We start from the raw sequence: 22,707 nt of genomic DNA on the forward strand, positions 1-22,707 counted from the left end.
CTATTTTGTTGCAAGTCTGTCTTTGTTTTATGTTTTATGCTGAATGAAAAATCTGACTTCAATAAATTTACTTTTATTTTCAGGGTATATAATACTATTTTCCAGCTCCCTAATGTGGAATCTTTGTTTTCAAATTTATCAAAAAGATATGAAATGGATGACATTTTAAAAGTTCTGTTAATGGATCTTGTACAAAGATCAGTGGATAATAAAGCCATTAGCGATGATGTTATTCTTAGTGTACTGGAAAATGTTGATATTCATATGACTACAAGAATGGATATCATGAGGTGAAGGAGTAATGATGCATCTAATTTTGCTAGGGGAAGGTTAAGCTTCATCTTTATGTGCATAATGTTATCAAAAAACTATGTAAATTAATTTGTTGCATAGAATAATGTTGTTATTGCTTAATTCAGGGTAGTTGGTCCAGCAGTCATTTTATTGCCTGCTTCTGTACATGTGAATTAGATTTTTAAAATGTGTAATCAAGTAAATATTGATAATTGTTAATTTTTAAAGTTTTACATTTTAATGTTTCAAATCCAGTATTACAGCTCCATGTGAGTAACTAACTTTGGTACGTAAACTGTCATTGAATCATTGACTTGATGCTCTGATTCTTTTTAGATTTGCTCTAAGTAAATATTTAGCAAGAAGATCTTGTGAAAATGATGCCATGTCAACTGTTGAAACAAAGATAAAACCAGTGCTGAAAATTGTTGAAAATAGGTGAAGATCCTGTAACTCAATGTTTATGATATTTTTGTATGAAAGCACAAAAATACATCACATATGAATGACTTAAATGCAGAACCATGCATATATATCACAATTATACAAAAACTCTTCTCTGTTCACCTTTTTTATTAAATGTTCAGAATTGCTCTTTGAATGTTGTTTTTTTTTTGCCAAGGTGGCCAGGAGAATTTGACAAAGTGATACAAGAGTATTTAGTTAATATGAAGACGAGTGAAGTGTCTGAAGTTGAGAAGACACAAACAGTGGAGTGGATCCAAGATTTTGTTTCAATGATGCTGTCAAATATTAGTAGTCAGGTGATCTTGCTTGTTTATGACCTTTTTTATGGTTAGGTTAGTTTAAGTTTTATATTTCTTTGAAAAGGTCTTTAAATTGACAAACTTAGATAGCATGCTCACTTTAAACAAATGAAAATATAAAAGTTTATAATTAAAGGTGGTAAGTGATTCAGGATCGACCCTCATCATAGCAATACATCATCCTGAAGCAGAACATAGAAAGCTTGCATTGAAGAAAATTGCCAAGATTTTGAAGAATCCTGTGGTAAAACTTTTCTTCTGACAACATGTGCTTCAATCGAAAGTTACATTTGAATCTTTATTGTTGCAGAATAATACAGAGGATTACAAATTTTTAAAGGAATCCTTGCTTATTAAGTTAAATGACGAAGATCCCACAGTTGTTGTAGCTGTCCTTCAATTAAAACAGGTACGTAAACAAATTCCAAGACAGTGTGCGCTTATTGAATAGTGACTTTAAGATTTTTTGGGCGTTATTTTCAAATTTTTACTGTTGGTTTTAGGGTCTGATCAATGTTTTAGGTTCGGAGTCGCTAGTTTCAGCCGTGTTGAGGGTGATGGATAAATCTTCACGACAATGGTAACTTTTTTTGTAATAACCATACATACTTTATATTGTGCAAACGTTTTGATAAAATCTAAAGAGTACAATTTTTCTACGTGGCTTGATTGCACTGTTGGAGTAGGTCATAGGTGTAATATACTGAGTCTCTTCATAAAATGTTTTAAATTTTGAATAAGGAATGTAAGCGTAGCAATATTAGCGTATTATACATACATCTGTTTTTTTAGGGCAGAAGTATTTTCCGAAGCAGTCAACCTACTTTTAATGAAAGAGCTTCTCAAGGAAAGTTCAAGTGTTGCAGAAACCATATTATTTCAACTCCTGCCGTTTATATTTTTCACGAGTAAACATGTCGATCGTGCGAAACTAGTTGTAGAAAGTCTTGGGGAATCTCTTCTTAAGTCTCATTGGATAGTGAAGTGTTTACAAAGGAAAACAGTCAAAGAAGGTAATTTTCACTAGATAGGCTGAGGAAGATGAGATTGGTTGAGGTTGAGAGTATGTACGAAGAACTATTGTGGTCTGAACAAAAACCATTACGAAAGTATGCACATACATTTACTGAATTGACTTTTTTATGCCGGCATTCTCTGTGAATGATGAAATATCTTGTATGAATAATCTTTCTGTAGATTGTGATAAAACAAGCACTAGATAGTATCTGACACAGAGAAACATTTGTCAAATGTATATTCTTTTTTATTAGCTACATCCTTCCCTAGAGGAGACATGCTTAAAATGTCTCAGAGGGATTTTAAAATGAAAAATTAAAGTTAGGATATTGTAACCAGTCGTTTTGCGCTGCTTCTTATTTGATTTTTTTGTTTAGCTATCTGTAAATGCTCAGAAGAGTGGAGTTTTGAAGAACTTGCTGAATTGAACGTCAAAATTATTCAATGCTTAGCGCAGGAAATGAACAGCCTAAAACATGAAGCTGTTATGGAAAATGTAATTAGAAGTTTTATTTGGTCATGTATTTCGTATAATAGGTTATGGTTTGGCTTGCGTTTGTTTTGAATTTACTGCAATAGTGTAGCACTGTAATTGTTAGTATCCTCGAATATTCCATCCAACCGGCGTATATTTTAACAGATTTCAGTTTACATTTACACCATGTTCTATGACTTATCAAAAATCAACATGCCACTTCTCTTGCATATAATGCCATCTGATATGTTTGATCACGTTTTATAGAGTAGACTGGGGTGGGCCCAAACCAGTGGCGGACACTAGGGAGGGGGGGGGAGCTGGAGGGCTCGAATTTTCTTAGAAATCTCATGCCTTGTGGATATGAGCCCCTCAATATTTCTAAGAGTGTCCGCCACTGGCCATAGACTACACTTCACCACATCTTTAATAGTTAATTATTTCATTTAGAATGCCAACAAATTATTATATTTGTTTAGTTAAATAAATTGAATGACGTTGCAAGCAACAGAGAAAACTGCACATGCTGGATTATGTTCTTCATGCTTTGGTCATGCTATATATCAATTTGTGATGAAGAAAATGAAAAGTTTGCAGCAATATCTGCTTTCCTTCCTCGGTTGCTGACACTCGTGAACTCTGCCATAGATGATGAAACAGTAAAAAAGCAAAATAAAAAGGTGAGAATGATAAAGAAATGTTAACGACACGCACATATTAGAAATAACGCTGTGACATTAAAGAAGCAAAATTAGTGAACACAGTTAAAGTTATTTAACTGATGACTTAACGAAGTAACGTAGAAGAAGTTTTAAGAAATAGTTTGAATTAGCAAGTTATCGCGCGAATCCATAGCTAATAATCTGTTTATTTGTTGTGTAACATTGGTCTAACAATTTTATATTTTTGATATTCCTGCATGGCTTTGAACGAATTATCTGTTAAATGAACTATTTAGACTTGCCATGAGTTGGATCGTGAAACTGTTGGTGATTGTGAAGGAATTTCTGTTGAATTACTTACTGAATACCTTCGTGCATTGAAACGAAAGAAAGAAAAAAATATATCCTATGTTGCTTCAAAAGTCTTTGTGAATATTGTTGTGCATGTGGTTGGTTTCATTGCTCCCCAGAAACACGCATGGGGCACGTGGTGGGAAACTACTAAAAATGACGAATACACCAAAGTGAGAAAAATTAAGTGTTATTGTTAGTGTAAATGTTTTTGTTTGTGTGCGTGAAAAAAACACGCTTGCGTATGATGATTTTATTTTTCAAAATTTTTGAAAAGTACAGTTTTGTTCTCTGTTTCGTGCTCTAGATGCTATTTTCCATCGTTGACATGACTTTTAAAGGATTAGCAAGAGGTCATACCTTTCTACTTCACGATGAAGTCAATAATTGCTTCAAAGCACTCGTTAAGGTACCAATTTTCTAAGTCTCGCTGACGAAATGTTTCCCTTGATCACTGAAGCATTTCATATTTTTAGACGCAATTTCCAGAAAAGCTTTGCTTTCTCCACTTTTTACACTGTTATGGTCCAGTAGTGTGCGTTTTAGTTCTCAAAAGGAACAAGATATTCTACCTATCCCTAATGCTCTCATGGTAAATACAAGTCTTCGTGTTGCCTCCACCATGATGCAAACTCTAGATGAACAACAGATTACGACAATCACATCGGACATTTCACCAGGTTGAGATCGATGTTTAAAAATTCAAATATTTACCTTACCTTTTCTATGCATGTTATACACTTGTATGAAAAATCAAGCGCTTTAGTTGAAGACAAAAGGAGCGAGATAAAACGGTTTACTCGATAATTCATATTTTTTCTGATTATTGGTCCAAGAAATTGGCTTCATCAAATTCAGTGCTCTGTTATGGGCTTAGTAATGTTTCGTCAAATTTAATGGCTTTTTTGAACACTTGATTAAACTGTACGATGTCAGGTGAACTTTTCATTCTTTTTCAGTCAAAACTAATTGTTTTAAATTGCTAATATACACTTTCTAGTATTGCCATCTCTGTTGGTCTGTTTGATGAGTCCCGTTGAACTTATACGTCAAAGTGCGTTGGATGTAATATTTGGATTGGTTTCCGTATCACAATGTTCTGATAAAACTACTGTGATGAATTTGGCAAAACTCTTCGTTGATTCTACTCAAGAAATTGTTGCTGACGAAGCATTTATTAGCTGGTGACATACATAGAAAGTGTTGACTTACACGTGCAATCACTACAGCAAACACGTGCAATCACTACAGCAAACACGTGCAATCACTATACAACATTCATCGTTACAATTTTCCCTTCAAAAGGCTATTTCTGAACTCATTTATCTCTTTGTTTAGCGTTTTGCAGCGTCATCTTCAAACCAACAAAAGCAGCGACAAAAAGAAATCTCGGAAACGTGAAGTCCCTTCGGATATTTTGACTTACTTGCTTAGTCGTACATTTGCTAAAGATACACCTTCGTACATTGTGCGGTCACTTTTGAAAGCTCTTGTTAAAGTTGACTCAGAGGTATTAGTGAATGATGATCTTGTTGCGTTATTTCAAACGTTTGACGTTCTCATAATTCATATTTATTTTTAATATCTAATGCATTTAGCATTTGAAAATTTTGACGTTTGGAGAAATTGGTAACGAAAAGGAAAAATGCAGTTCATTAATTGAAATGATTTAAATAATCGAAACGAAAGTTTAAAAATGAAAGTGAACTTCGCTTTTGTGTTTCCTATAATAAACTCACACCAATTTATTTACGATAGTCTGAAAAATAATATTTCACTTTCATGAAATTTGAGGAGAAAACCCACAAAACGTAGACTTTTTTATGCCACTTTTGGTGTTGAAAATCATGAATAAGCATACAATAATCACAATTTGTATGTTATTAATTGTGTACGCGAAATTTTTTTTCAGCAATTTATAATCATGGGCAAAAGTATTTTTACGAAAACTCCAACGGATGTGATTAATTCAAAAGGTAACCACTATGGATAATTGTGTTATCCATTCATGATAATAAAAGTAAGTGTTTGTACTTTTCTTTATCTATATTCATACCGTATTGTTTTAAGAAATTTCATATGACGAGAGCATCGTGTTACTTCAATTGATAAAAAAGTTCACTCCACGTACTGCACATATTTTTGCTATTGATGTCGATTTCCTTGAAATTTTTCTTCAACTATTGGAAAGGACCAAACCCGGGTTCCCTGGTCACATGACACCACAGGAAGCCATTCTCAACCAGGTTGGAGAAAAATCTATTTTTTTTTTACAAACATTTTGTTGAGCATGTATTTTTTTGAAGTACAGCATTGTGTGTAATATTTCATGTATGGCCAGTCAGTGTTGCTTCTTAACTATTTCTTGCAGGTAATGACTGAATATTTCATAAACTTTCTTTATTTTTTTCCAGATAACGGCTGAATATTTTGCTTCATTAAATCACGAAGACATTCAAAGTCAAATTTTCAATAAGTTGATTGATGTCCTTCTTGATACAGACAATTTGAAAATATCGACGAAGATTAAAACCGTTTTAAAACAGGCAAGTTTCAATTGGTAGTTCTCTATCACATAGCAAACATTTGTTTCTTGACGATTTTTTCTTTTCTGTTTGTTCATGTCTTCCTTCGCATTATTGCATAGCACAGTATAAAGGGAGTAAATTATATGCCACTTCATTAAAATTTTTTTATCACATGCATAACGTATCTTAACATTATTGAACCCTGACGCATACATTTTCTGAAATTTGAAAACAATGAATGACCACAGTCAATCATTTCATTAAATATAAAAGTTATCCAATACAGTTTATTTCTTATGTTAAAAGATATCAATAAAGTCGAACGATACCAATTTATGATAATTAAATTATTGTTTAATGTTTTAACTGCTCGGTAACTCGATGTTAAATATTGTGTTAGATTCCTGTATCTTCGAATGTTGTCCTCAAGATGCTGAATAATTTAATGGCGGAAGAAAGACCAAAACAAGGGAAAAGGAAGAAATCTAAGTATATTATTGTTTTTAAGATAGTGTTTTTTTATAGTACGTATTTCATGTATTATTCTTATTTTTTCAGAGATGAAAATGTGGACGAAAGTTGCATTTTGTTCCTTCCACATTTGCAGAAAACAATTGTGATGATTGAAATGTTACATTCGAAAGATAACTTTAAAAACGCAGGAATTTTGCTTCCAGCTCTATTCAAGATACTCTCCGTGTAAATGTCGTCGTTTTTCATGTTTCAAGCTCAAATAGTACCAGCAGACAGAAAGTAATATTATTTTAATAAAATCATTGCTTTTAGATGTGTTGAGATGCAATCTCCAAACTCCGTGGATTATCTTAAACAAATTCTCCTTTCAACCATTTTAATGACTTGTCAATCTATTGTTGGTGAAAATAAATTAATTCCACAAGGTGAGTGTCAAGGTCGATTTGAGTTACGCATTGGACTATTTTGCGTTTGTTGCTACAAAAGTTCTGGTTGGGAAAAACTTTCTCATAGTTAAAAAACTTTTTATGAATGACTGTCGTATTGTGAAATGACATTTCCCAATATGTTTTTTGCTGACTTCAGGCGTCCTTAATGAAGATCATTTTAGCGTCGAACAAATTGTTCACTGTATTCGTGTGTCTGAGAATCCTCAAACTCATCATCATGCTCTATCTTTATTGGCTATTGCTGCAAAGCTCTTTCCTGTGAGTTACACCATACGTATAAGGACAATATATTATTACAATACTTTATGTTTGGTGAAAAAATATCTATAAGTATGCACTAGAGTTGATACTAATAATGATTATGAACAGATAGATTCTATAGCAATATACACATATTATCTGATCCTCGCTCTGGTACAAATTCAACACTTTTTTGAAATAATTGATTGAATATATAATTTTGCTTTTACGATTTATTTTATAATAAAAACTATCACGAACATTTTTAACCGTGGCAATAACTAAACATGTTGCGTTATATTTCCAGGAAAAGGTCCTTCATAATGTTATGTCTATTTTTACCTTCATGGGTGTCAAAATCCTTCGTCAAGATGATTCGTACAGCTTTCAAATAATCCAACAAACAGTTGAAGCTGTTATTCCAGAACTTTTACAGGTTCGTCAATAAAACGTAGTTTAACGTACGTAGGTATCAGAACCCTTTCCTGGGTATAATGATGTTCATTGTATAGTGATGTTTACTTCGTTTTTACCCAAGGGATATAAAAATAAACCAAATGGGCTATCTCAAGTGACTAAAGTGATGCGTGTTTTTGTGGATGCGTATCCTCATATTCCCGAGCATCGTCGTTTGCCTGTATTTGTTCATCTTTTGACAACGTTGGGAGCTCCGACATACGTTCATGTTTGTTTGGCATTGTTTCTTGGGAAAATATCAAGCAAAGATACAAAGGTATTCTTAATAATTCCCGAAGTAACATAAATATAACAGTGGTGATTTTTGCTATCTTTGATTCTATCTTCCGTGATAACCTTTACATTTGTCATGTACTTTTTGTTAGAGTGAAAACAAAGAGTCGTGTTTGGCATTTTGCAGTTTTTTATGTGCTGAATTTTCTCTTGAAATACAGGTACAGGCTGTTCGTTTTTGGTATAATTACGTGGTATTATCTTGTGCTTTCTGAGTATCTGGTTCATTTAATGAGGGGTCGTCTTTTATTTTATTTTAAGATGAAGTCTCTTGTTAGTTTGTTGGAATATCTGGCCACAATTCCAGAGCAAAAACCAGAAGGTTGTATGTTTTGTATTTTATGATTTATCTGTCAAACAATTGATTTGATTTTTGTATGTATATACATCCTCTTCCATGTATATTTAAAGAATTGTATGATGTTGTTCAGTTGGAAACGTTAAGAAAGAATAATATTTTGAGAACAACATTGTCAAAATGTATTTGATTACTTGCCTATTCACGTGTATGCGTTGCGTACCCTATTTTTTTTACTGTTCAAACAGAGCCTTGCACGGACTTGCCAGATCAGATCGACGATTCTTACAATATTTATTGAATGATTTGTAGGTTACAACAGGAAGCGTTATGTTGATAGTTCTGGTATTGTTTTTGATGTAAACACTCATTCGAACAAGGAATTACATCAGTTCAAATTAAGTGGATTGGAACTCATGTTAAATGTTCTTAGTGATGTAAAAATTGTGGTAAGTCTTCAGTATTTTATCGTCTGTTTTTAATTTTCGCAAGCTCTTTTCTTTTTAGGTTTCTATTTCTTTGTTTACTCTTATTTTTTAAGTCATTTTTATTCCATTATTGTTAATGATTGATGTTTTGCTTTTGTTTATATGAAAATACGTAGTCTCAGTCAAGTAATGAGAAAACTACAACAGATGGAGAGGAAAATATGTATTACAGGTGGAAACGTATTACATAAAGTATTTATGTTTGAGCCCCGTATTTCCTTTCATTTGTGTGTTTTTAAGTTAAGTATTATCATATTAGTCCTACCACAATTTTTATTCCAGAAAAAAAAGTGTTATTGTTTTTTTTATTTTGTTATCGGTAATTTTTTCAAAAGTAATTTTTTCCCTTCTAGTTTACTTGAAACCTGCCTTGCATACATAATCCGTAAATCTCATTCTGATAAGACAATCAACGAAGCAACGGAGAAATTCATTCGCGTATTAATACACAAAATTTATCAGATTATCGAAAAGGTACTCAATGAAATATTTCCTTGATAGTTATAGAAATTAATGTTAGTTTCAGGTGTAGGTAAGTTGTAAATGGTTTTTCTATTTAAAAATATAATATATAAAAAACTTATGAATAAATAAAGAATGTTTCACAGGAATAATATAAATCGTAGCTAGTACTGTCCGAAGGTAGCGGGCAAATTTACCGATTTGTGTGTTTGATGCTTTCAAGATTTGTTGTTTTGTTTCTTGTGTAGGTTTGTGACCTACTTCCTCAAACTGAATTCATCAGTATTACGTCACAGCTTCTACATGACGAGGACTTTCTCACGCGAAGGAAATGCATGGATTTATTTTGCAAGAGAATGCTCAGAAATACCTGTCCTTGCAACTTAGAAGAGGTCTGAATATTTTCTGCTTGCTTTCGGAGATTTTTGTGATGTTCAGCAACTAAAACATATTTTATTACATTATGTATATTTTAGACAGAGAAATTGTTGTCTCTCCTTGATGCTATTTTGCCTTTGATACAAGATACGGAAGGTTCAATATCTTATAAACAGTCGTTGTTCAAAAGTGTCGTTGTAATATCAAAGCTGTTAGATGCTGATCATAACATTTCGCTGAAGAAGGTGATCAACATATATTTAGTGTTAATTGTGTTAAATTATTACCGCCAGTTTGTTGATGAAAGGTATTTGTGTTGTTTACAAAACAGATAAAGTGAAAAAATCCAATTATCAATGTTTTTGTGCTTTATTGTTTACATACATGATTAGTCTTCAATTTAACTAAAAAGATTTTCGATTTTTGTTTTCAGGTATTTCCTGTTGCCATTGAAGTGGTGCATGATGGGGATGTAAAGGTAGTGACGATAAAAATCTCGATATCTTTTGAATTCTCTCTGCCTCCATCGATGGATGTCCATGTATGGAAAGATGCAATGTTATAACAACTTTCACGATCCAACTTTCGTAAAATCAGCTTAGTTGTTCAAGAAAGTATGTAGTACGTTTTTGTTTCTAATCTTTTTCAGATTGCCTCCACTGCGTTACATTGTCTTGCCGAACTATGCTCTTTGTTGAAAGTACACACAATACCATTCGTACCAAAGCTACTACTAATTATCCTACAAATACTCCAATGCAAGGAACGTGCAATGAGGTACTGTATAGTACATTTACACGTGCACTTTGTAGCGATTTTTAGATGTTGTGGAAATTGACGTTTTTATGTAGATCTCAAACTTTGTGGATGAACTGTTTGATGCTTTTGCAAAACATTATCAATGATTTGCCAAACTTTCTCAGTCCATACCTTAAAGACATCATTCTACAAGTAAGAAAAGTGTTTTGAACCTTTTGATTATGCGTAGTAACGTCTTTCGGTAACTAAGATGAGATGTTCGTAGCTCCTGTTAAGTGTTATGTTTCCATGGAAACTTTGCAATGTTGTGACAAATGGCGACAAGTCAAACGTCTCATACATAGTGTAAAGTTTCCGGGGGGGTTGGATGTATGCAATTTATGTTCGTCTTGATTTAATGGTTCGTGTATGTGCATGAAGTTTTAACATGAACATTAATTTTCATGTTCAGCTTGTTGGACCAAATTTTGCGAGCTTTGATGAACATGGATCGGAGAAAAACTCAATTTGGCGGAAACAGATTTCAAGCAGTATTGTGAGATTGAGGTAAAATGAGATTTTTTTAACGAAACCTATTTATTCATTTAACTAACCTGATTAACTCTTTACATTTCGTAAAAATATTTTTCAGAGGTGACATTGCTGTCAGAGTCAAGCCACGTATCTTAATTCCAAAGATATCAAAATGCTTGGATGAAATTGTTTCAAATGAACAAAATGTATGATGCACAATACGCTTTAACCACTACAAAGATGAATATCTATGATCTCCATTCCATATCTGTGATGCGCACAATGTCTCTTGATGTCCATTGTGTATCTATGATGTCCATAGTGTATCTGTAATGTCCGTAGTGTATCCATTATGTCCATAATGTATCTATAATGTCTATAGTGTATCTATTATGTCCACAGTATATCTATGATGTTCATAGTGTATCTATAATGTCCATAGTATATCTAAAGATGATGTATTCTTGATGTCTTTAGTGTATTTGTGATGTCTTTAGTGTGTTTATGTTTATTGTATCCATGGTTTGTTTATTGTATCTATGATGCCTTTGTCGTATTTGTCATTTCTATATTATAAGCGTGTCAAAACCTTTACGTATTTAAATTTGAAATATATTATGTATTTTTTTGTAGAATTCATTAACTGCCTTGTTTGAGTTGGTTGATAATTGTGTAACTAATATGACCAAAGAAGATGTGGCGAATCATCACAATGAACTTCTGTCAATGTTTGTGTCTGCTTTGGATTATTGCTCCCGACATGTTGAGGTGCTGTGATTTTATTATTTTTGAATTTAAAACATCAGTTGCCTTCAGTTCGGCAAGAATCTTGACAAAAAGAAACAATTGCTTTTTCTGGCAAAAAATTGTGAACATTTTTTTCTTACAAGGTGAATTTTAGTGAACAGACAACAGCAGAACGTAAACTAATTAAAGGTCTTTGTTTATTGCAAAAATATCTTTCATATACTAAAAAGAGAGGTTACGTCATAATTTTAGAAGAAATGAATTTCTATGGGACACTAAATTTTTGAAGTCATACTTTTCCTTTCAAAAATGGTAAAGTGTATGTCAAGGTCACAGCTTAATTTGTTGTCGTCATTTGCTATAAACCATGTCCTAGTTCTCATTCATCGCAAAGCGTCGCATTTTTAATGCGTTCTCATTAATCGTAAGCGCTCGCCGAAGTTGCAAAAGCTCTTTCGCCGACGTTTGGTGATGAATGAGAACTAGGCTTGATCAAAAAGTATTTAATACAACGTTTCTAAAATCGTTAAGTCGTATGTATGTTTCTTCTGTTACATTTTAGGATTCTAAAAATGAAAACTCGTATAGAAATGAAGAATCAGTGATTGTTGCTTTTATCAGCTTAATCATGCGATTGTCAGAGTCTCTGTTCAGACCAATGTTTTTGAAGGCAAGTGTTAAGCAAGACGTTGTTCTTTTCCTTGTTGTTGTATCAACTTTTTCCTTAATCTATGACGTATTCAAATAATTATATAGTTAGTGGATTGGGCGACAAAGTCGTCTGCACCAAAACAAAGATTATTGGTGTTTTATCGCTTGGCTGACAGGTAAAGTCCATAAAAACTGTGTCAATAATGTGCTATCTTAGAGTGAATTTTGTACTTTAATGACATTGATTCTTCATTGTACTTTTTTAAGAATGGCTGAAAAATTGAAAGGTCTATTCGTCCTGTTTGCTGGTTATCTTGTGAAAAATGCTGCCATCATTTTAGATGAGACAAATTCTTCCAAAAATGGTAAGAATGAGAGTCCATCTACTTAGAAAACTTAAACGTTGGTTTGCAATACTTAAAAGCCCAGAAAATAGCTTATAGTATCAGACAAATAATTATAATGAAATAGTAATAATAAAATACATTAAAACATGATTATTTAACTACGTAAAATAGATAACGGCTCAAACTACTTTCACTCTAAAATTAGAATCTTCTCACGCACTTTCGGTCTGATGTTTGTTGACTACGTTTTTTCTTAAAGCGATTTTTTTACTTTAGAAAAGACATTTTTTTCAAATGAATATGAAGAAGAAGAAGCGATTGAGAAGTCTTCTGAACTTTTGGATTATGTCTTAGATTGTTTGTACAAATGTTTTTTGTATGACAATCAGAGATTTGTGAACAGGGAACGTTTTGATAGAATGATTCAACCGTTAGTTGACCAGGTATGATGCATCACTCTGATTATGTTTCAAAATTCGTAAATTTCTCATTCTTCATGCTCAATGTATATAACTGACTTGGATAATGTTCTAACAAAAAGATAATTGACTTGGATAATGTTCCAACAAAAGATAATTGACTTGGATAATGTTCCAACAAAAAGATAATTGACTTGGATAATGTTCCAACAAAAAGATAATTGACTTGGATAATGTTCCAACAAAAGATAATTGACTTGGACAACAAAAGATAATTGACTTGGATAATGTTCCAACAAAAAGATAATTGACTTTGATTATGTTCCAACAAAAAGATAATTGACTTGGATAATGTTCCAACAAAAAGATAATTACCCAGACTAAATATAAACCTAGAAAAAATATCAGTACATGCAAATCCGTTTTCGTAAAATTTTGATACATTTCCGTACATACAAAATAAAGTAATGCAAAGTACATCTTAAGAATAAGGTTTTTACAATTTGCAACGTTCAAGAGCAAACTTTCCACCTGAAATATGAAATTTATCTTTTACAAAAAGTTTACGTACTTTATAAAAAGTTCTAGTTTCTAGGAAATCTTGCTGCAAAATTTTTGTTAAACATTTTAAGTAATGTTTCAAAAACATATTTGATTTTACACATGTAGATTGAAAACTTGCTTGGTCATTCAGAAACGTTTGACAAAAGAATATCACACCATCTGGCGCCGTGCATTTCACAGTTTGCTGTAGCAGCTGGTCAAGAGATATATTGGAAACCTTTAAACCATCAAGTTTGTTTAAAAACTCGACATTCTTCTCCTCAGGTACGAACTACTTTTTCCATACCACAGGGTGCCATGCATGGTAATGACGTCATCTTGCATGCACTATTGACATGAGTAAGGAAAGTCATGTCAGTCATTCTTTAGATATCATTTATCAACTTTCCTGGAGTTGTATGGAAATCCTTGTTAATAGTTTTTTGAACAATAATTTGCACTTCATCGCTTTTTCAAAGTATGCTAGAGCTTCGTTTCATCGTAGAAGTCAATATTTGCATGTCGTGAAAATTTTACTAATTTGCATAAGAAAAAATTTTAAATCAAAAAAATAGTGAAAGGCTCCGTGGCACTCTCTCTCTCTCCGAAAATGCGAAATGTATTAAACATATTCAGGTTGATTCACATTATGAATCAAAAAGTGTTTGATTGAAATCTTGCATCATCCTTAGATCCAGGGCCGCAACTAGAACGTTAGTTGGAGGGGGGGTGAATGTTCATATAGTCAGCTCTCCCTGGCTGATTTCTTTTGAAATTAAAATCGCTAACAAAAAAAGCAGACGGGCAGTGCTGAGTATATGAATATCCCCTTGAATAACGTTCTAGTTTCGTCCCTGCTTAGATCTCCAGCTTGTAACCGTCAACTTGAGGTAGTGTATTGATTATAAATCTCTCAAGCATTCATTTTACCTCATGTAAAATTTCGGCACAATTCTAGAGTACCCTGCCACAAAATGGCATGAAGAAGCATCAAAAACATAAATTTCATAACACAGAAACTATTTGTAAGCGGGAAAAATCATGCAATATTTTATATAATTTAAGGTTCGTTTAGCTGCGTTAAAAGTTATACAGGAGTTGAATCGCAAACTTGGTGAAGAATATCTTAGCTTGCTTCCTGAAATAATTCCTTTTCTTGCTGAGCTTATGGAAGGTAACTGGAGTTATTCAAATTAGTATTTATTTAGGCTGAGCAGTTGAGGCCACTGGCATAAGTTTTGATTACTTCTTGTGACCGCTGACTAAATGTTAATAACGAGATGTATAATGTTCATGTAGACGAATCCTTTGAAGTGGAACAAAAATGTCAGCATGTTATCGGCGAAATGGAAGAAGTACTCGGTGAATCATTGCAGAAATATTTTTAACGTTTTACTGAATGATCACGTGACTTGTTACACCATTTGCTGAGCGTCAAATGTCATTATTTTGCCGAACATGCATGGTGTTAACGTTGTACAGTTATACTGACAGCTATAGAGTAAAGGATGTTGATAATTGTATTTTTTTATACCATTTATTGTACAGTATTTTATTTTATATAATGAGTTGACAACGATGTGTGTAGCTATGATGTATTAAATGCTGTTGAAATAGTGAGGCTTTTATGTTATTGTACTACAGGGTGTGTAAAAAAATTAAAACCCTTTGAAATCACACGAGGTTTAGAATTTACAGGACTCAATATTATTGATTATCAAGTAGGCGAAAAAGCAATTTAAAGAAATTTCATGCTTGAGATATGCAATGGGTAGTAGCCTTAATTCGTATGTTCTGCTTATAAATATTTTTTGCCTTTTAGTCAATGTGTACATCTAAGATAAAGGTCATTGTTCTTTATGTCTTGTTGTATTAATATATAAGTAAAACCTCAGTAGTGAAGTTAGTGTTAAATGTACTCGAAGTCGAAAGCCGAGGGAGTTTGGGTAAAAGTCACGAGGCGCGCAGCTCTGCTTTATTGTGAAGGTTGTGTGAAATTCTCAAGAGAATAGCTTGTGTGCTTCTAAGAAAGCTATGGTGTTTTAATAAATGCATGTATAGCGGACAATATTTTACGCATCCATTGGCTTAACATGATTGATGGTTCATTGAAATAGAAACCAAGGTTAATTTCTACCCAAACCGAACAATTATTTAAATTCCCGATGAGATAATAGTACAATTATAGACTTAATAAACCCAGTGATAGATGATTTTTGGAAACGATTCTATACTTATCATTAGACTAATTTATTTCAACTGAATTCATATTGCTCAGTAAATTTCAACTGAACCAGTCATAAGCTTATTTTACTCGAGTGAAACAAGCATGACAACAAACGAAGGCAAATTATTAAACTAAGATAATCAACAAAGCGGACAACATTTTAAATCGAGATTAACGCAGACATAAAGAAAGGACTTCAGCATAAGTCGAAAAACGAACAAAAGGAGATTATAAAAAAAGTAAAGATTTGTTTGTCGTTGTAAACCTCCAGAGAAAAAGACACAAGAAACTTTTTTTCTGTGATAAGAAATATGGAAATTTGACTGTATATAAATGCTGGTCAAAACTTCTGTTGTTCATATCACCTTGTTAAAGTTCTGCCGAGAAGAAGATGCAAGTAATAATTAAAGGTATTTGCTGTAAAACGTCGAAGGTTTTGATTATATTTATTTAACTGATGTGGTTTTTTTATTAGACAAGTTCGGACGTACTCAACTTCGATGATTCAAATGGCGTGCCTTTGAATGTTTGTCTGTAGTTTAGATTCTTTGTGAATGTTGTTGATCGGATATGTAGCAGTGACGGGCCCCACTGTTATGTGTGAGGTCAACGACATTCACTCAGAATTCAATCTGCAGTTGAACATTCTTTGAAAATGCGCTTTGGACTTTCAACGCTTCTTGCGTGAAACGAAATTTATGGATTGCGAAAACTCATCGATATAGACACTCAGATAAATTGGCTTTAACTGCCTGGTCAAAACAGTGACAGTAGCTTAAACAATGCGTTTCTGTGTTTTTGACGTTCACTGTAGTCTTTTCGGTGTTGGTCTGGTACTACTCGAAGACTGGGGATGGTTATTGCGGTATGAGTTGACTGTATCCTGTGGTCGGAGATACAAGCTGGATAAATATGACGGTCCACGATAGTCGTATATGGAACTAGCTGGTATATTATGGTACTACTATAAAGCGACTTGGGAATAAGATCCACGAACTGGTTGTCTCCTTAAAAGAACGGTAACTGGATGATGTTTGGAGAGCAAATTTTCTAAGGATAATCTTGATACAGACGAAGATGATGACCTGGTAACGATTCAGGTTTATAGTACGTAGTAGATGTAGGTAATGTAAGAATTGCATTTTGCATCCAAAATATCCTCACAGTTTGAAAGCATGGTTTATAGTACGTAGTAGATGTAGGTAATGTAAGAATTTCATTTTTACAACCAAAATATCCATACAGTTTGAAAGCACAAAAAAGTGCTGTGGATATGATGTTGATCCCAGTGGTCTTAATTAAGGTCTTTATTGGCAGAGATCAGGTCAATTTTCTACTATGTTGGACAATTGATTTCTTAGCAGTGGCAAAATTGCGGCTTTTTTGTCATCGACCTTTGGCAATGCTAGATTTTTGCACACTTAAAGTTGGCGCAATGTTGATTTGCTAGATATCACTCACTTTTAAGTTAAGTGCATGTGATGACTTTGGATTTAGCCATTTAGGTTATTTCTGATCACTCCAGTTACTACAGAGATCAGTGGTCTTTTATGTATATTGTAGTTTCTTTTACTGTCAAAGCGTTTTTCTTTGATATGCTGGATAGTTTTTCATAGAATGTTCTTAATATAATGTTTTAAAATATATTTCATTAAAATACTGCCATAGTTAACTGTCATTTTAGAATCAATCCAGAATCATTCCATATTATTGTTTTCATGCATTTCACGATAGGTCATTGTGTACTGTCACTAAATATTAAAATAGTTTACTGAACCTAAATGTCATAAATTTTATGAATTTGCGTGGTAATTGCAATAGTTGGGTTGGGTCATGAGTGGTGTTTCATATTTTTTTAACCTACACTTATCTTAATGTAATGGCATAACTAATTTTATTTTAAAGTGAATGTTTTGGACCCGGGAATATCGTTACATTTGTCTCTGAAAATTGCTCCTAAGGTCGTCAGAACGTTCATATAGGCCTTTTGATTGATGTTGAAACTGGAATGATCAGAATTACTTAAAATTCAAAGGAAAAAATAAATCAGTTTTAGCGTGTTTGCGTACTTTGAAATTTAAAGTTTTATGCGTTCAAACGTGAATGCAAGCATTAAAGATCTCTGGGATTAACTTTCGTCTACAAAATTTCAAAACCATAGCAAAATTTTCAAAATGCCTAGAAAACAATCCGTTGAGCACTTACAATATCAATTTTCTTTTTTCGGTTGGAAGGTTTTTCACCGGATTCGCTGGTTTTCCTTCCATTTCGTTTCCACGAAAAAAAATGATGTCCATGTTTTGGGGCCAAAAGTCAACTCATCAAAGTTATGTGTAGATTTTCTATGATTCAAATTGTTTGGCCTCTGGGTTAGAATCCCAGAACACCACACGAGAAAAAGCTATGCATGAAATACGTATCACATGCAAGCAAACAACTCAAGCTCATTCATCTGGACAAACTAATAACTAAGCACAATAACCTAGGTATGCGAACAATTGAAAATATTGTACGCACGGCGCACCAATTTGTATGTACAAATTAGAAGTATCTAATACTGCGTTGAACTAATGTACGCATGGTGCACCCACTTTTATGCTGATGCTCAGCAGTTTTCGTCATCATGAAAAAATATTACCTGACACCTGTATTTGAAGGTTGTAAATAATTTTGCAATACAACAACGGAAACTAACTGAAATATGCACTTGGTATCACAAGGAACAAATCTTTCTTGTATAATTTATCTTTTAGTAGTATTTTCGAGATGTAGTATTCGTAGACATAAAGTTCCCGCGGGGGAGTAGCATTTATCAGATGATCACGTGACGTTATCTCTCGTTCAATTAAAACAACGAGGAATAAAGATTTAAAGGACACATTTCATGTAATGATGGTGATAATTATGACCTATGATATCTTGTTAACGTTGCTTCTTTTCACCGGAATACTCGATTTATTTGCATGATTAGCGACCGCAAATATCATCCTGCTCGCTAGGAATCCTCTGTGCTGTCATGTCTTGGATATCTAGCTTTACTACAAAAAGACGATCGTCCACTTTTGATACTTTTTTGTGTGGAAAACATCGAACGGACGTTGAACGATTACAGTGCGGTAAATCGACTTGTGGTGTGCGAGAGCGATCTTTAACATGGCATGGTAATGGTTTAAACGTAGAAAATACACGACATGCGTATGGAGAAGTGAATGTTAAATATAGTGACGAGAAAGCGTTGAAAGAACAACTTGAGAAGATGATTACTAATGAACTGAGGAATCATTTAGAGAGTGTTATGGATCCAAAGATTGAAAATGATTTTAACGAAAAAAGTGCTACAATCGCTAAAGTGATCATTAGAAGAGCGAGGAAAATGAATATGGGTTTGAATAAAAAGATCGTTTCGAGCGTTTTTATCGGAGAATTGAATGGTGAAGATGTCAACTTGTCCAGTCAATGTCTTTATGATCCTATTCAAGACACATTTTCCTCGGGATATTTTAGATCGGCGAGTATCTTTGCTGTTGGAACTTTATTTATAACGAATTTAATCCAAAAACAATAAGCAATTCATCGAAGTCAACTAACAAATTGTTCCGAAATTTATTACCAGTAACGATATATTTCATCTTCGCAGTTGTGTTTTGGGTTGTCAAGAATCAGTAAGTCATCACCTCATGTTATGGTGTTCTAATGACTTTTTAATGTTGTGTAAATGATAGTGTCATTTTCATCAAAGAACATCAAAAGTTACATCATTTATACGTTTACTGGTGGATAAAAGTATGATTGATGTGATTACGGAGTATTTAGTTATTAAGGATATTGACTTTTGTTCCAGTTGTATTTTCAAGCACTTCTGCACTACCTAGTGGTGATTTTCAGAAATATAGTTAAAGCACGATTTTACTTTCTTTGTATACAAAACATATTGCAATAACTAAGCGTCTAAAAAGAAATACCATTAATTTATCAGTTTCCAACCTACTTAACGCTGTGGGAAGGGTTTTTGTTGTTCCAAAAAGCAATAGCTAGCCTTTGAAATAAAAACAAAACCATTAAAACGTTCGTCAATCCTGCGCCGTTATGTTTTTGTTGTACTAATTTTAGCTCAGATATTGCTGCACAGCGGTTATTTTAGTACTAATTGCCCCAGCCCCGTACTCCTTGTGATCTCAATTCAAACATCATTGAAAAGTATCTTACGTGTACACGAAAAGTCGTTACTTAACATGAAGATGGCTCCATTAACCTAAACTTGTTTTACACGGTCCTGCAAGTACCTACGAGTGGAATAAACAATGAAGTTATTCATAATAAATGCCAAATACTGTCCCAACAGCAAACAAACTTTCGTTTTTATACGTGGCTGTTCCTAAGTTATCCTGAACCTTGTCCCAAAGACATCGACTAGCGACTCTTACACCTTGCTCTGCAATGGATCCCATATCCACAGTGCATACTATCTTGTATCGTGCAAAACCCATTTGTTTTACTCTATGTCGGATTTCATTTGCAAGAGATACAACTAAATGTCTACATTTTTCAGGATCATATTTCGTATTGTCCAATCTTTCTTCTAAGACGTTATAGACCAGGTTTGAAATATCGGCTGGTTTAAACTTCTGATCAGGTTCCATTTGGTACGTATTTGCAAACTTCGAGTATAATACCGAAAGAGATACAGGATGGTTGTCAAGTAAAGTCGATGTATGACGTGTTGTTGAACCACATTTAATAAGATTTGTGCCGTGCGTATCCCCTGATGTAGCAATTGACAGCCTTCTATCCTGCTGGTGACTTCCACCTTCGCTTAATGAGGAGCGTCGACTATTATACGCGCGATTCATATTCAGTGTTGCATCTTTTGCTATATTTCACGTTTTTGTCAGACAAAGAATCGCTTCTGTAAAAGCAGGAAATCGAAATGTGTACGCAAGGCTTAAGAGACTTTACTTTTAAACTCATATTTCAATGCAAAAACTGTAGTCTCATCTTCATTTGCACAGAGATTAGTTTGTGAGCTCAATATTGTGGTTTGAAGGATTTCGGGTCTTTTCCATTTGTGTACGTTGGCTTTTTATAATGTAGCCTTTCAGTTCAGGGGTTTTATTTAGGCAACATATGTTTACTTATGTTAGGTCTCACCGTCCCATTACTTATCTCCAGTCGACAAAATAATCCAGGCTCATCCTGCAGAATTAATTTTATTTTTCTCACAATGCTTCAGAACTAAGTTTGTTGATTCTTACGTTGTACAGCTTAATTGTAAGACTTTATACTTCATTTAACATGTATGTGTTCCTCTAAATAAGGTTCGAACCAGTACAGACATGTGGTTAGAAATAAAAATTTATCTAAACTGAGCATGTCCTAAGTTATCATCTATTCACCTCTAGTAATCATTGCAATTTTAAATAATTATTTGAATGTAGCTTCATCAAACAGGACCTGTATAGCTATATTTATGCCTTATACTGTTTAGCTAACGTTTTATCGCCTTTATAAAAGCATTTTGTGTTGCAATAATCTTCATTTAGCTGGCTACAATTTATTTGGTTGCAGCTGTCCCTTTGTCTTCCGTGAGTTCTGTGTAAAATATAGTTCTCGTATACATACTCGTGAATGATTTGACGTCAAATGACTTCTAATAAGCAAACAGTCAATAACTATGTAGTTGTAACAAGATTGGAAAAAAGCGTTCTGTTAGTCCACCCAGGATCGCTTTGACTGTAAATGGCAAATATTGTCACAATGGCGTAGAACTCTTCATTTTTGAAAACAAAATCCACATAGGAATCGCTATCTACGCATGTCAATTTGCTATTCCATAATAAACGACTTTCTAAAAACATTGGAGGCTTATCAATAGAACTCAAAATACACGTGCAAACTACCTTATAACGTTCATAGTTTAGGACTGCCATCTTTTTTTGAATATCAGTGATAATCTCTTTGCACAGGTCGTCACTCTCTTTTCTTCTATATTCCATGCCATTTAGATGATATTCAAGAACTTCTCTTGCAAGATTTCGAACTATGTCGTGTTTAAAAAGTACTTTTTCATTTTGCTTGTTGCTATGTGTAGTCTTCACTGATTTATTAATTGCTTGATGTTTGCTTTTCGGTTCATCGCTGTGACACAAAACTGCGATACCGTGATCAAGAAGAGAGTATTCAACAGAAAACAACGATTGTCGACGACGAGAAGTCATTTCATCAACTTGTGAAAGTCTTTTTCTTCACTGCAGGAGTTTAGAAGTTTAATGCTTTTTAACTAATATGACACAACTTAGGTTTTGCCAGTGAAAATGTGAAAAGAATCAAACATTAAAGGAAAAAAACATGATACGCCAGATTTAAAGTACTGTGAGGTTATAAATTTTAAATTGATAAATAGTGTTTTATATTATCATTTGCAGACCAAAAAAGTTCGTTTGAGTTACCTCCTCACAAGGATAAACAAACAGATGTTTGCTCATTAATTAGTAATGTCTTATATCTTTGAGTATCGTTTGTGCTGAGCTTTGATAGAGCCATTTGCATCGTTTATAAATGGCTAGCTTGTTTATAATACTGTTAAAATTAGCAAAAATGAACTTTGGTGTTTTTGAACTATATAAATTAAATTTATCCACTATTTATCTTGATTCATAGCATTAAAGAAATTCTTAATCTCGCTGAAATATCTCTCCTATAGTCGCTAGTAAGTCTTTATTAATGCTTCCTGATCTACATGCATTTTTACCACAAAGATGGATTTTTAAACTTCATTAAATGAATATATGTAGAGGAGGAAATATAAGGGGTGTTCTGGCCATTTCCAAAGAGAAGATTTTCGTCCAAGATAAGGAATCAAATATTGTTC

The 22,707-nt window shown here is 33.3% G+C and overlaps 2 protein-coding genes across 2 annotated transcripts; one reads left to right on the forward strand and one right to left on the reverse strand.

Moving 5' to 3' along the window:
* The first annotated feature begins 4,160 nt into the window (after positions 1-4,160).
* Positions 4,161-15,289, forward strand: LOC124458865 (HEAT repeat-containing protein 1-like). Its single transcript, XM_047008565.1, has 32 exons — positions 4,161-4,246; positions 4,567-4,750; positions 4,905-5,076; positions 5,479-5,542; positions 5,637-5,812; positions 5,981-6,112; positions 6,495-6,583; positions 6,653-6,793; positions 6,881-6,993; positions 7,154-7,275; positions 7,565-7,693; positions 7,796-7,990; positions 8,100-8,168; positions 8,269-8,329; positions 8,618-8,754; positions 8,910-8,965; positions 9,147-9,267; positions 9,504-9,647; positions 9,732-9,878; positions 10,067-10,111; positions 10,283-10,410; positions 10,485-10,584; positions 10,844-10,938; positions 11,024-11,111; positions 11,539-11,673; positions 12,215-12,322; positions 12,409-12,479; positions 12,571-12,668; positions 12,927-13,093; positions 13,739-13,897; positions 14,678-14,786; positions 14,912-15,289. The coding sequence occupies exons 1-32, from the start codon at positions 4,189-4,191 to the stop codon at positions 14,998-15,000; spliced, it is 3,702 nt and encodes a 1,233-aa protein (XP_046864521.1). The 5' UTR covers positions 4,161-4,188; the 3' UTR covers positions 15,001-15,289.
* A 4,230-nt stretch (positions 15,290-19,519) lies between these two features.
* On the reverse strand, positions 19,520-22,089 carry LOC124455674. Its single transcript, XM_047006344.1, has 3 exons — positions 21,524-22,089; positions 20,972-21,032; positions 19,520-20,709 (listed from the first exon to the last, which is right to left on the reverse strand). The coding sequence occupies exons 1-3, from the start codon at positions 22,052-22,054 to the stop codon at positions 20,147-20,149; spliced, it is 1,155 nt and encodes a 384-aa protein (XP_046862300.1). The 5' UTR covers positions 22,055-22,089; the 3' UTR covers positions 19,520-20,146.
* Positions 22,090-22,707: the final 618 nt, after the last annotated feature.

Source organism: Xenia sp. Carnegie-2017, unplaced genomic scaffold (assembly GCF_021976095.1).
Source record: "Xenia sp. Carnegie-2017 unplaced genomic scaffold, XeniaSp_v1 HiC_scaffold_1, whole genome shotgun sequence".
Taxonomy (NCBI): Eukaryota; Metazoa; Cnidaria; class Anthozoa; order Malacalcyonacea; family Xeniidae; genus Xenia; species Xenia sp. Carnegie-2017.

Bases quoted from the DNA above. Each gene is read 5' to 3' on its own strand.
- LOC124458865 (XM_047008565.1), top strand. From the start codon at position 4,189: ATGATGCAAACTCTAGATGAACAACAGATTACGACAATCACATCGGAC. The intron at 4,751-4,904 runs GTGACATACATA...CTCTTTGTTTAG, and splicing joins GACGAAGCATTTATTAGCTG to CGTTTTGCAGCGTCATCTTC. The intron at 12,669-12,926 runs GTAAGAATGAGA...TTTTTACTTTAG, and splicing joins GACAAATTCTTCCAAAAATG to AAAAGACATTTTTTTCAAAT.
- LOC124455674 (XM_047006344.1), bottom strand. From the start codon at position 22,054: ATGACTTCTCGTCGTCGACAATCGTTGTTTTCTGTTGAATACTCTCTT. The intron at 21,033-21,523 runs GTTACAACTACA...TTAATTCTGCAG, and splicing joins GAACGCTTTTTTCCAATCTT to GATGAGCCTGGATTATTTTG. The intron at 20,710-20,971 runs GTAAACATATGT...CGTGAAATATAG, and splicing joins GACGGTGAGACCTAACATAA to CAAAAGATGCAACACTGAAT.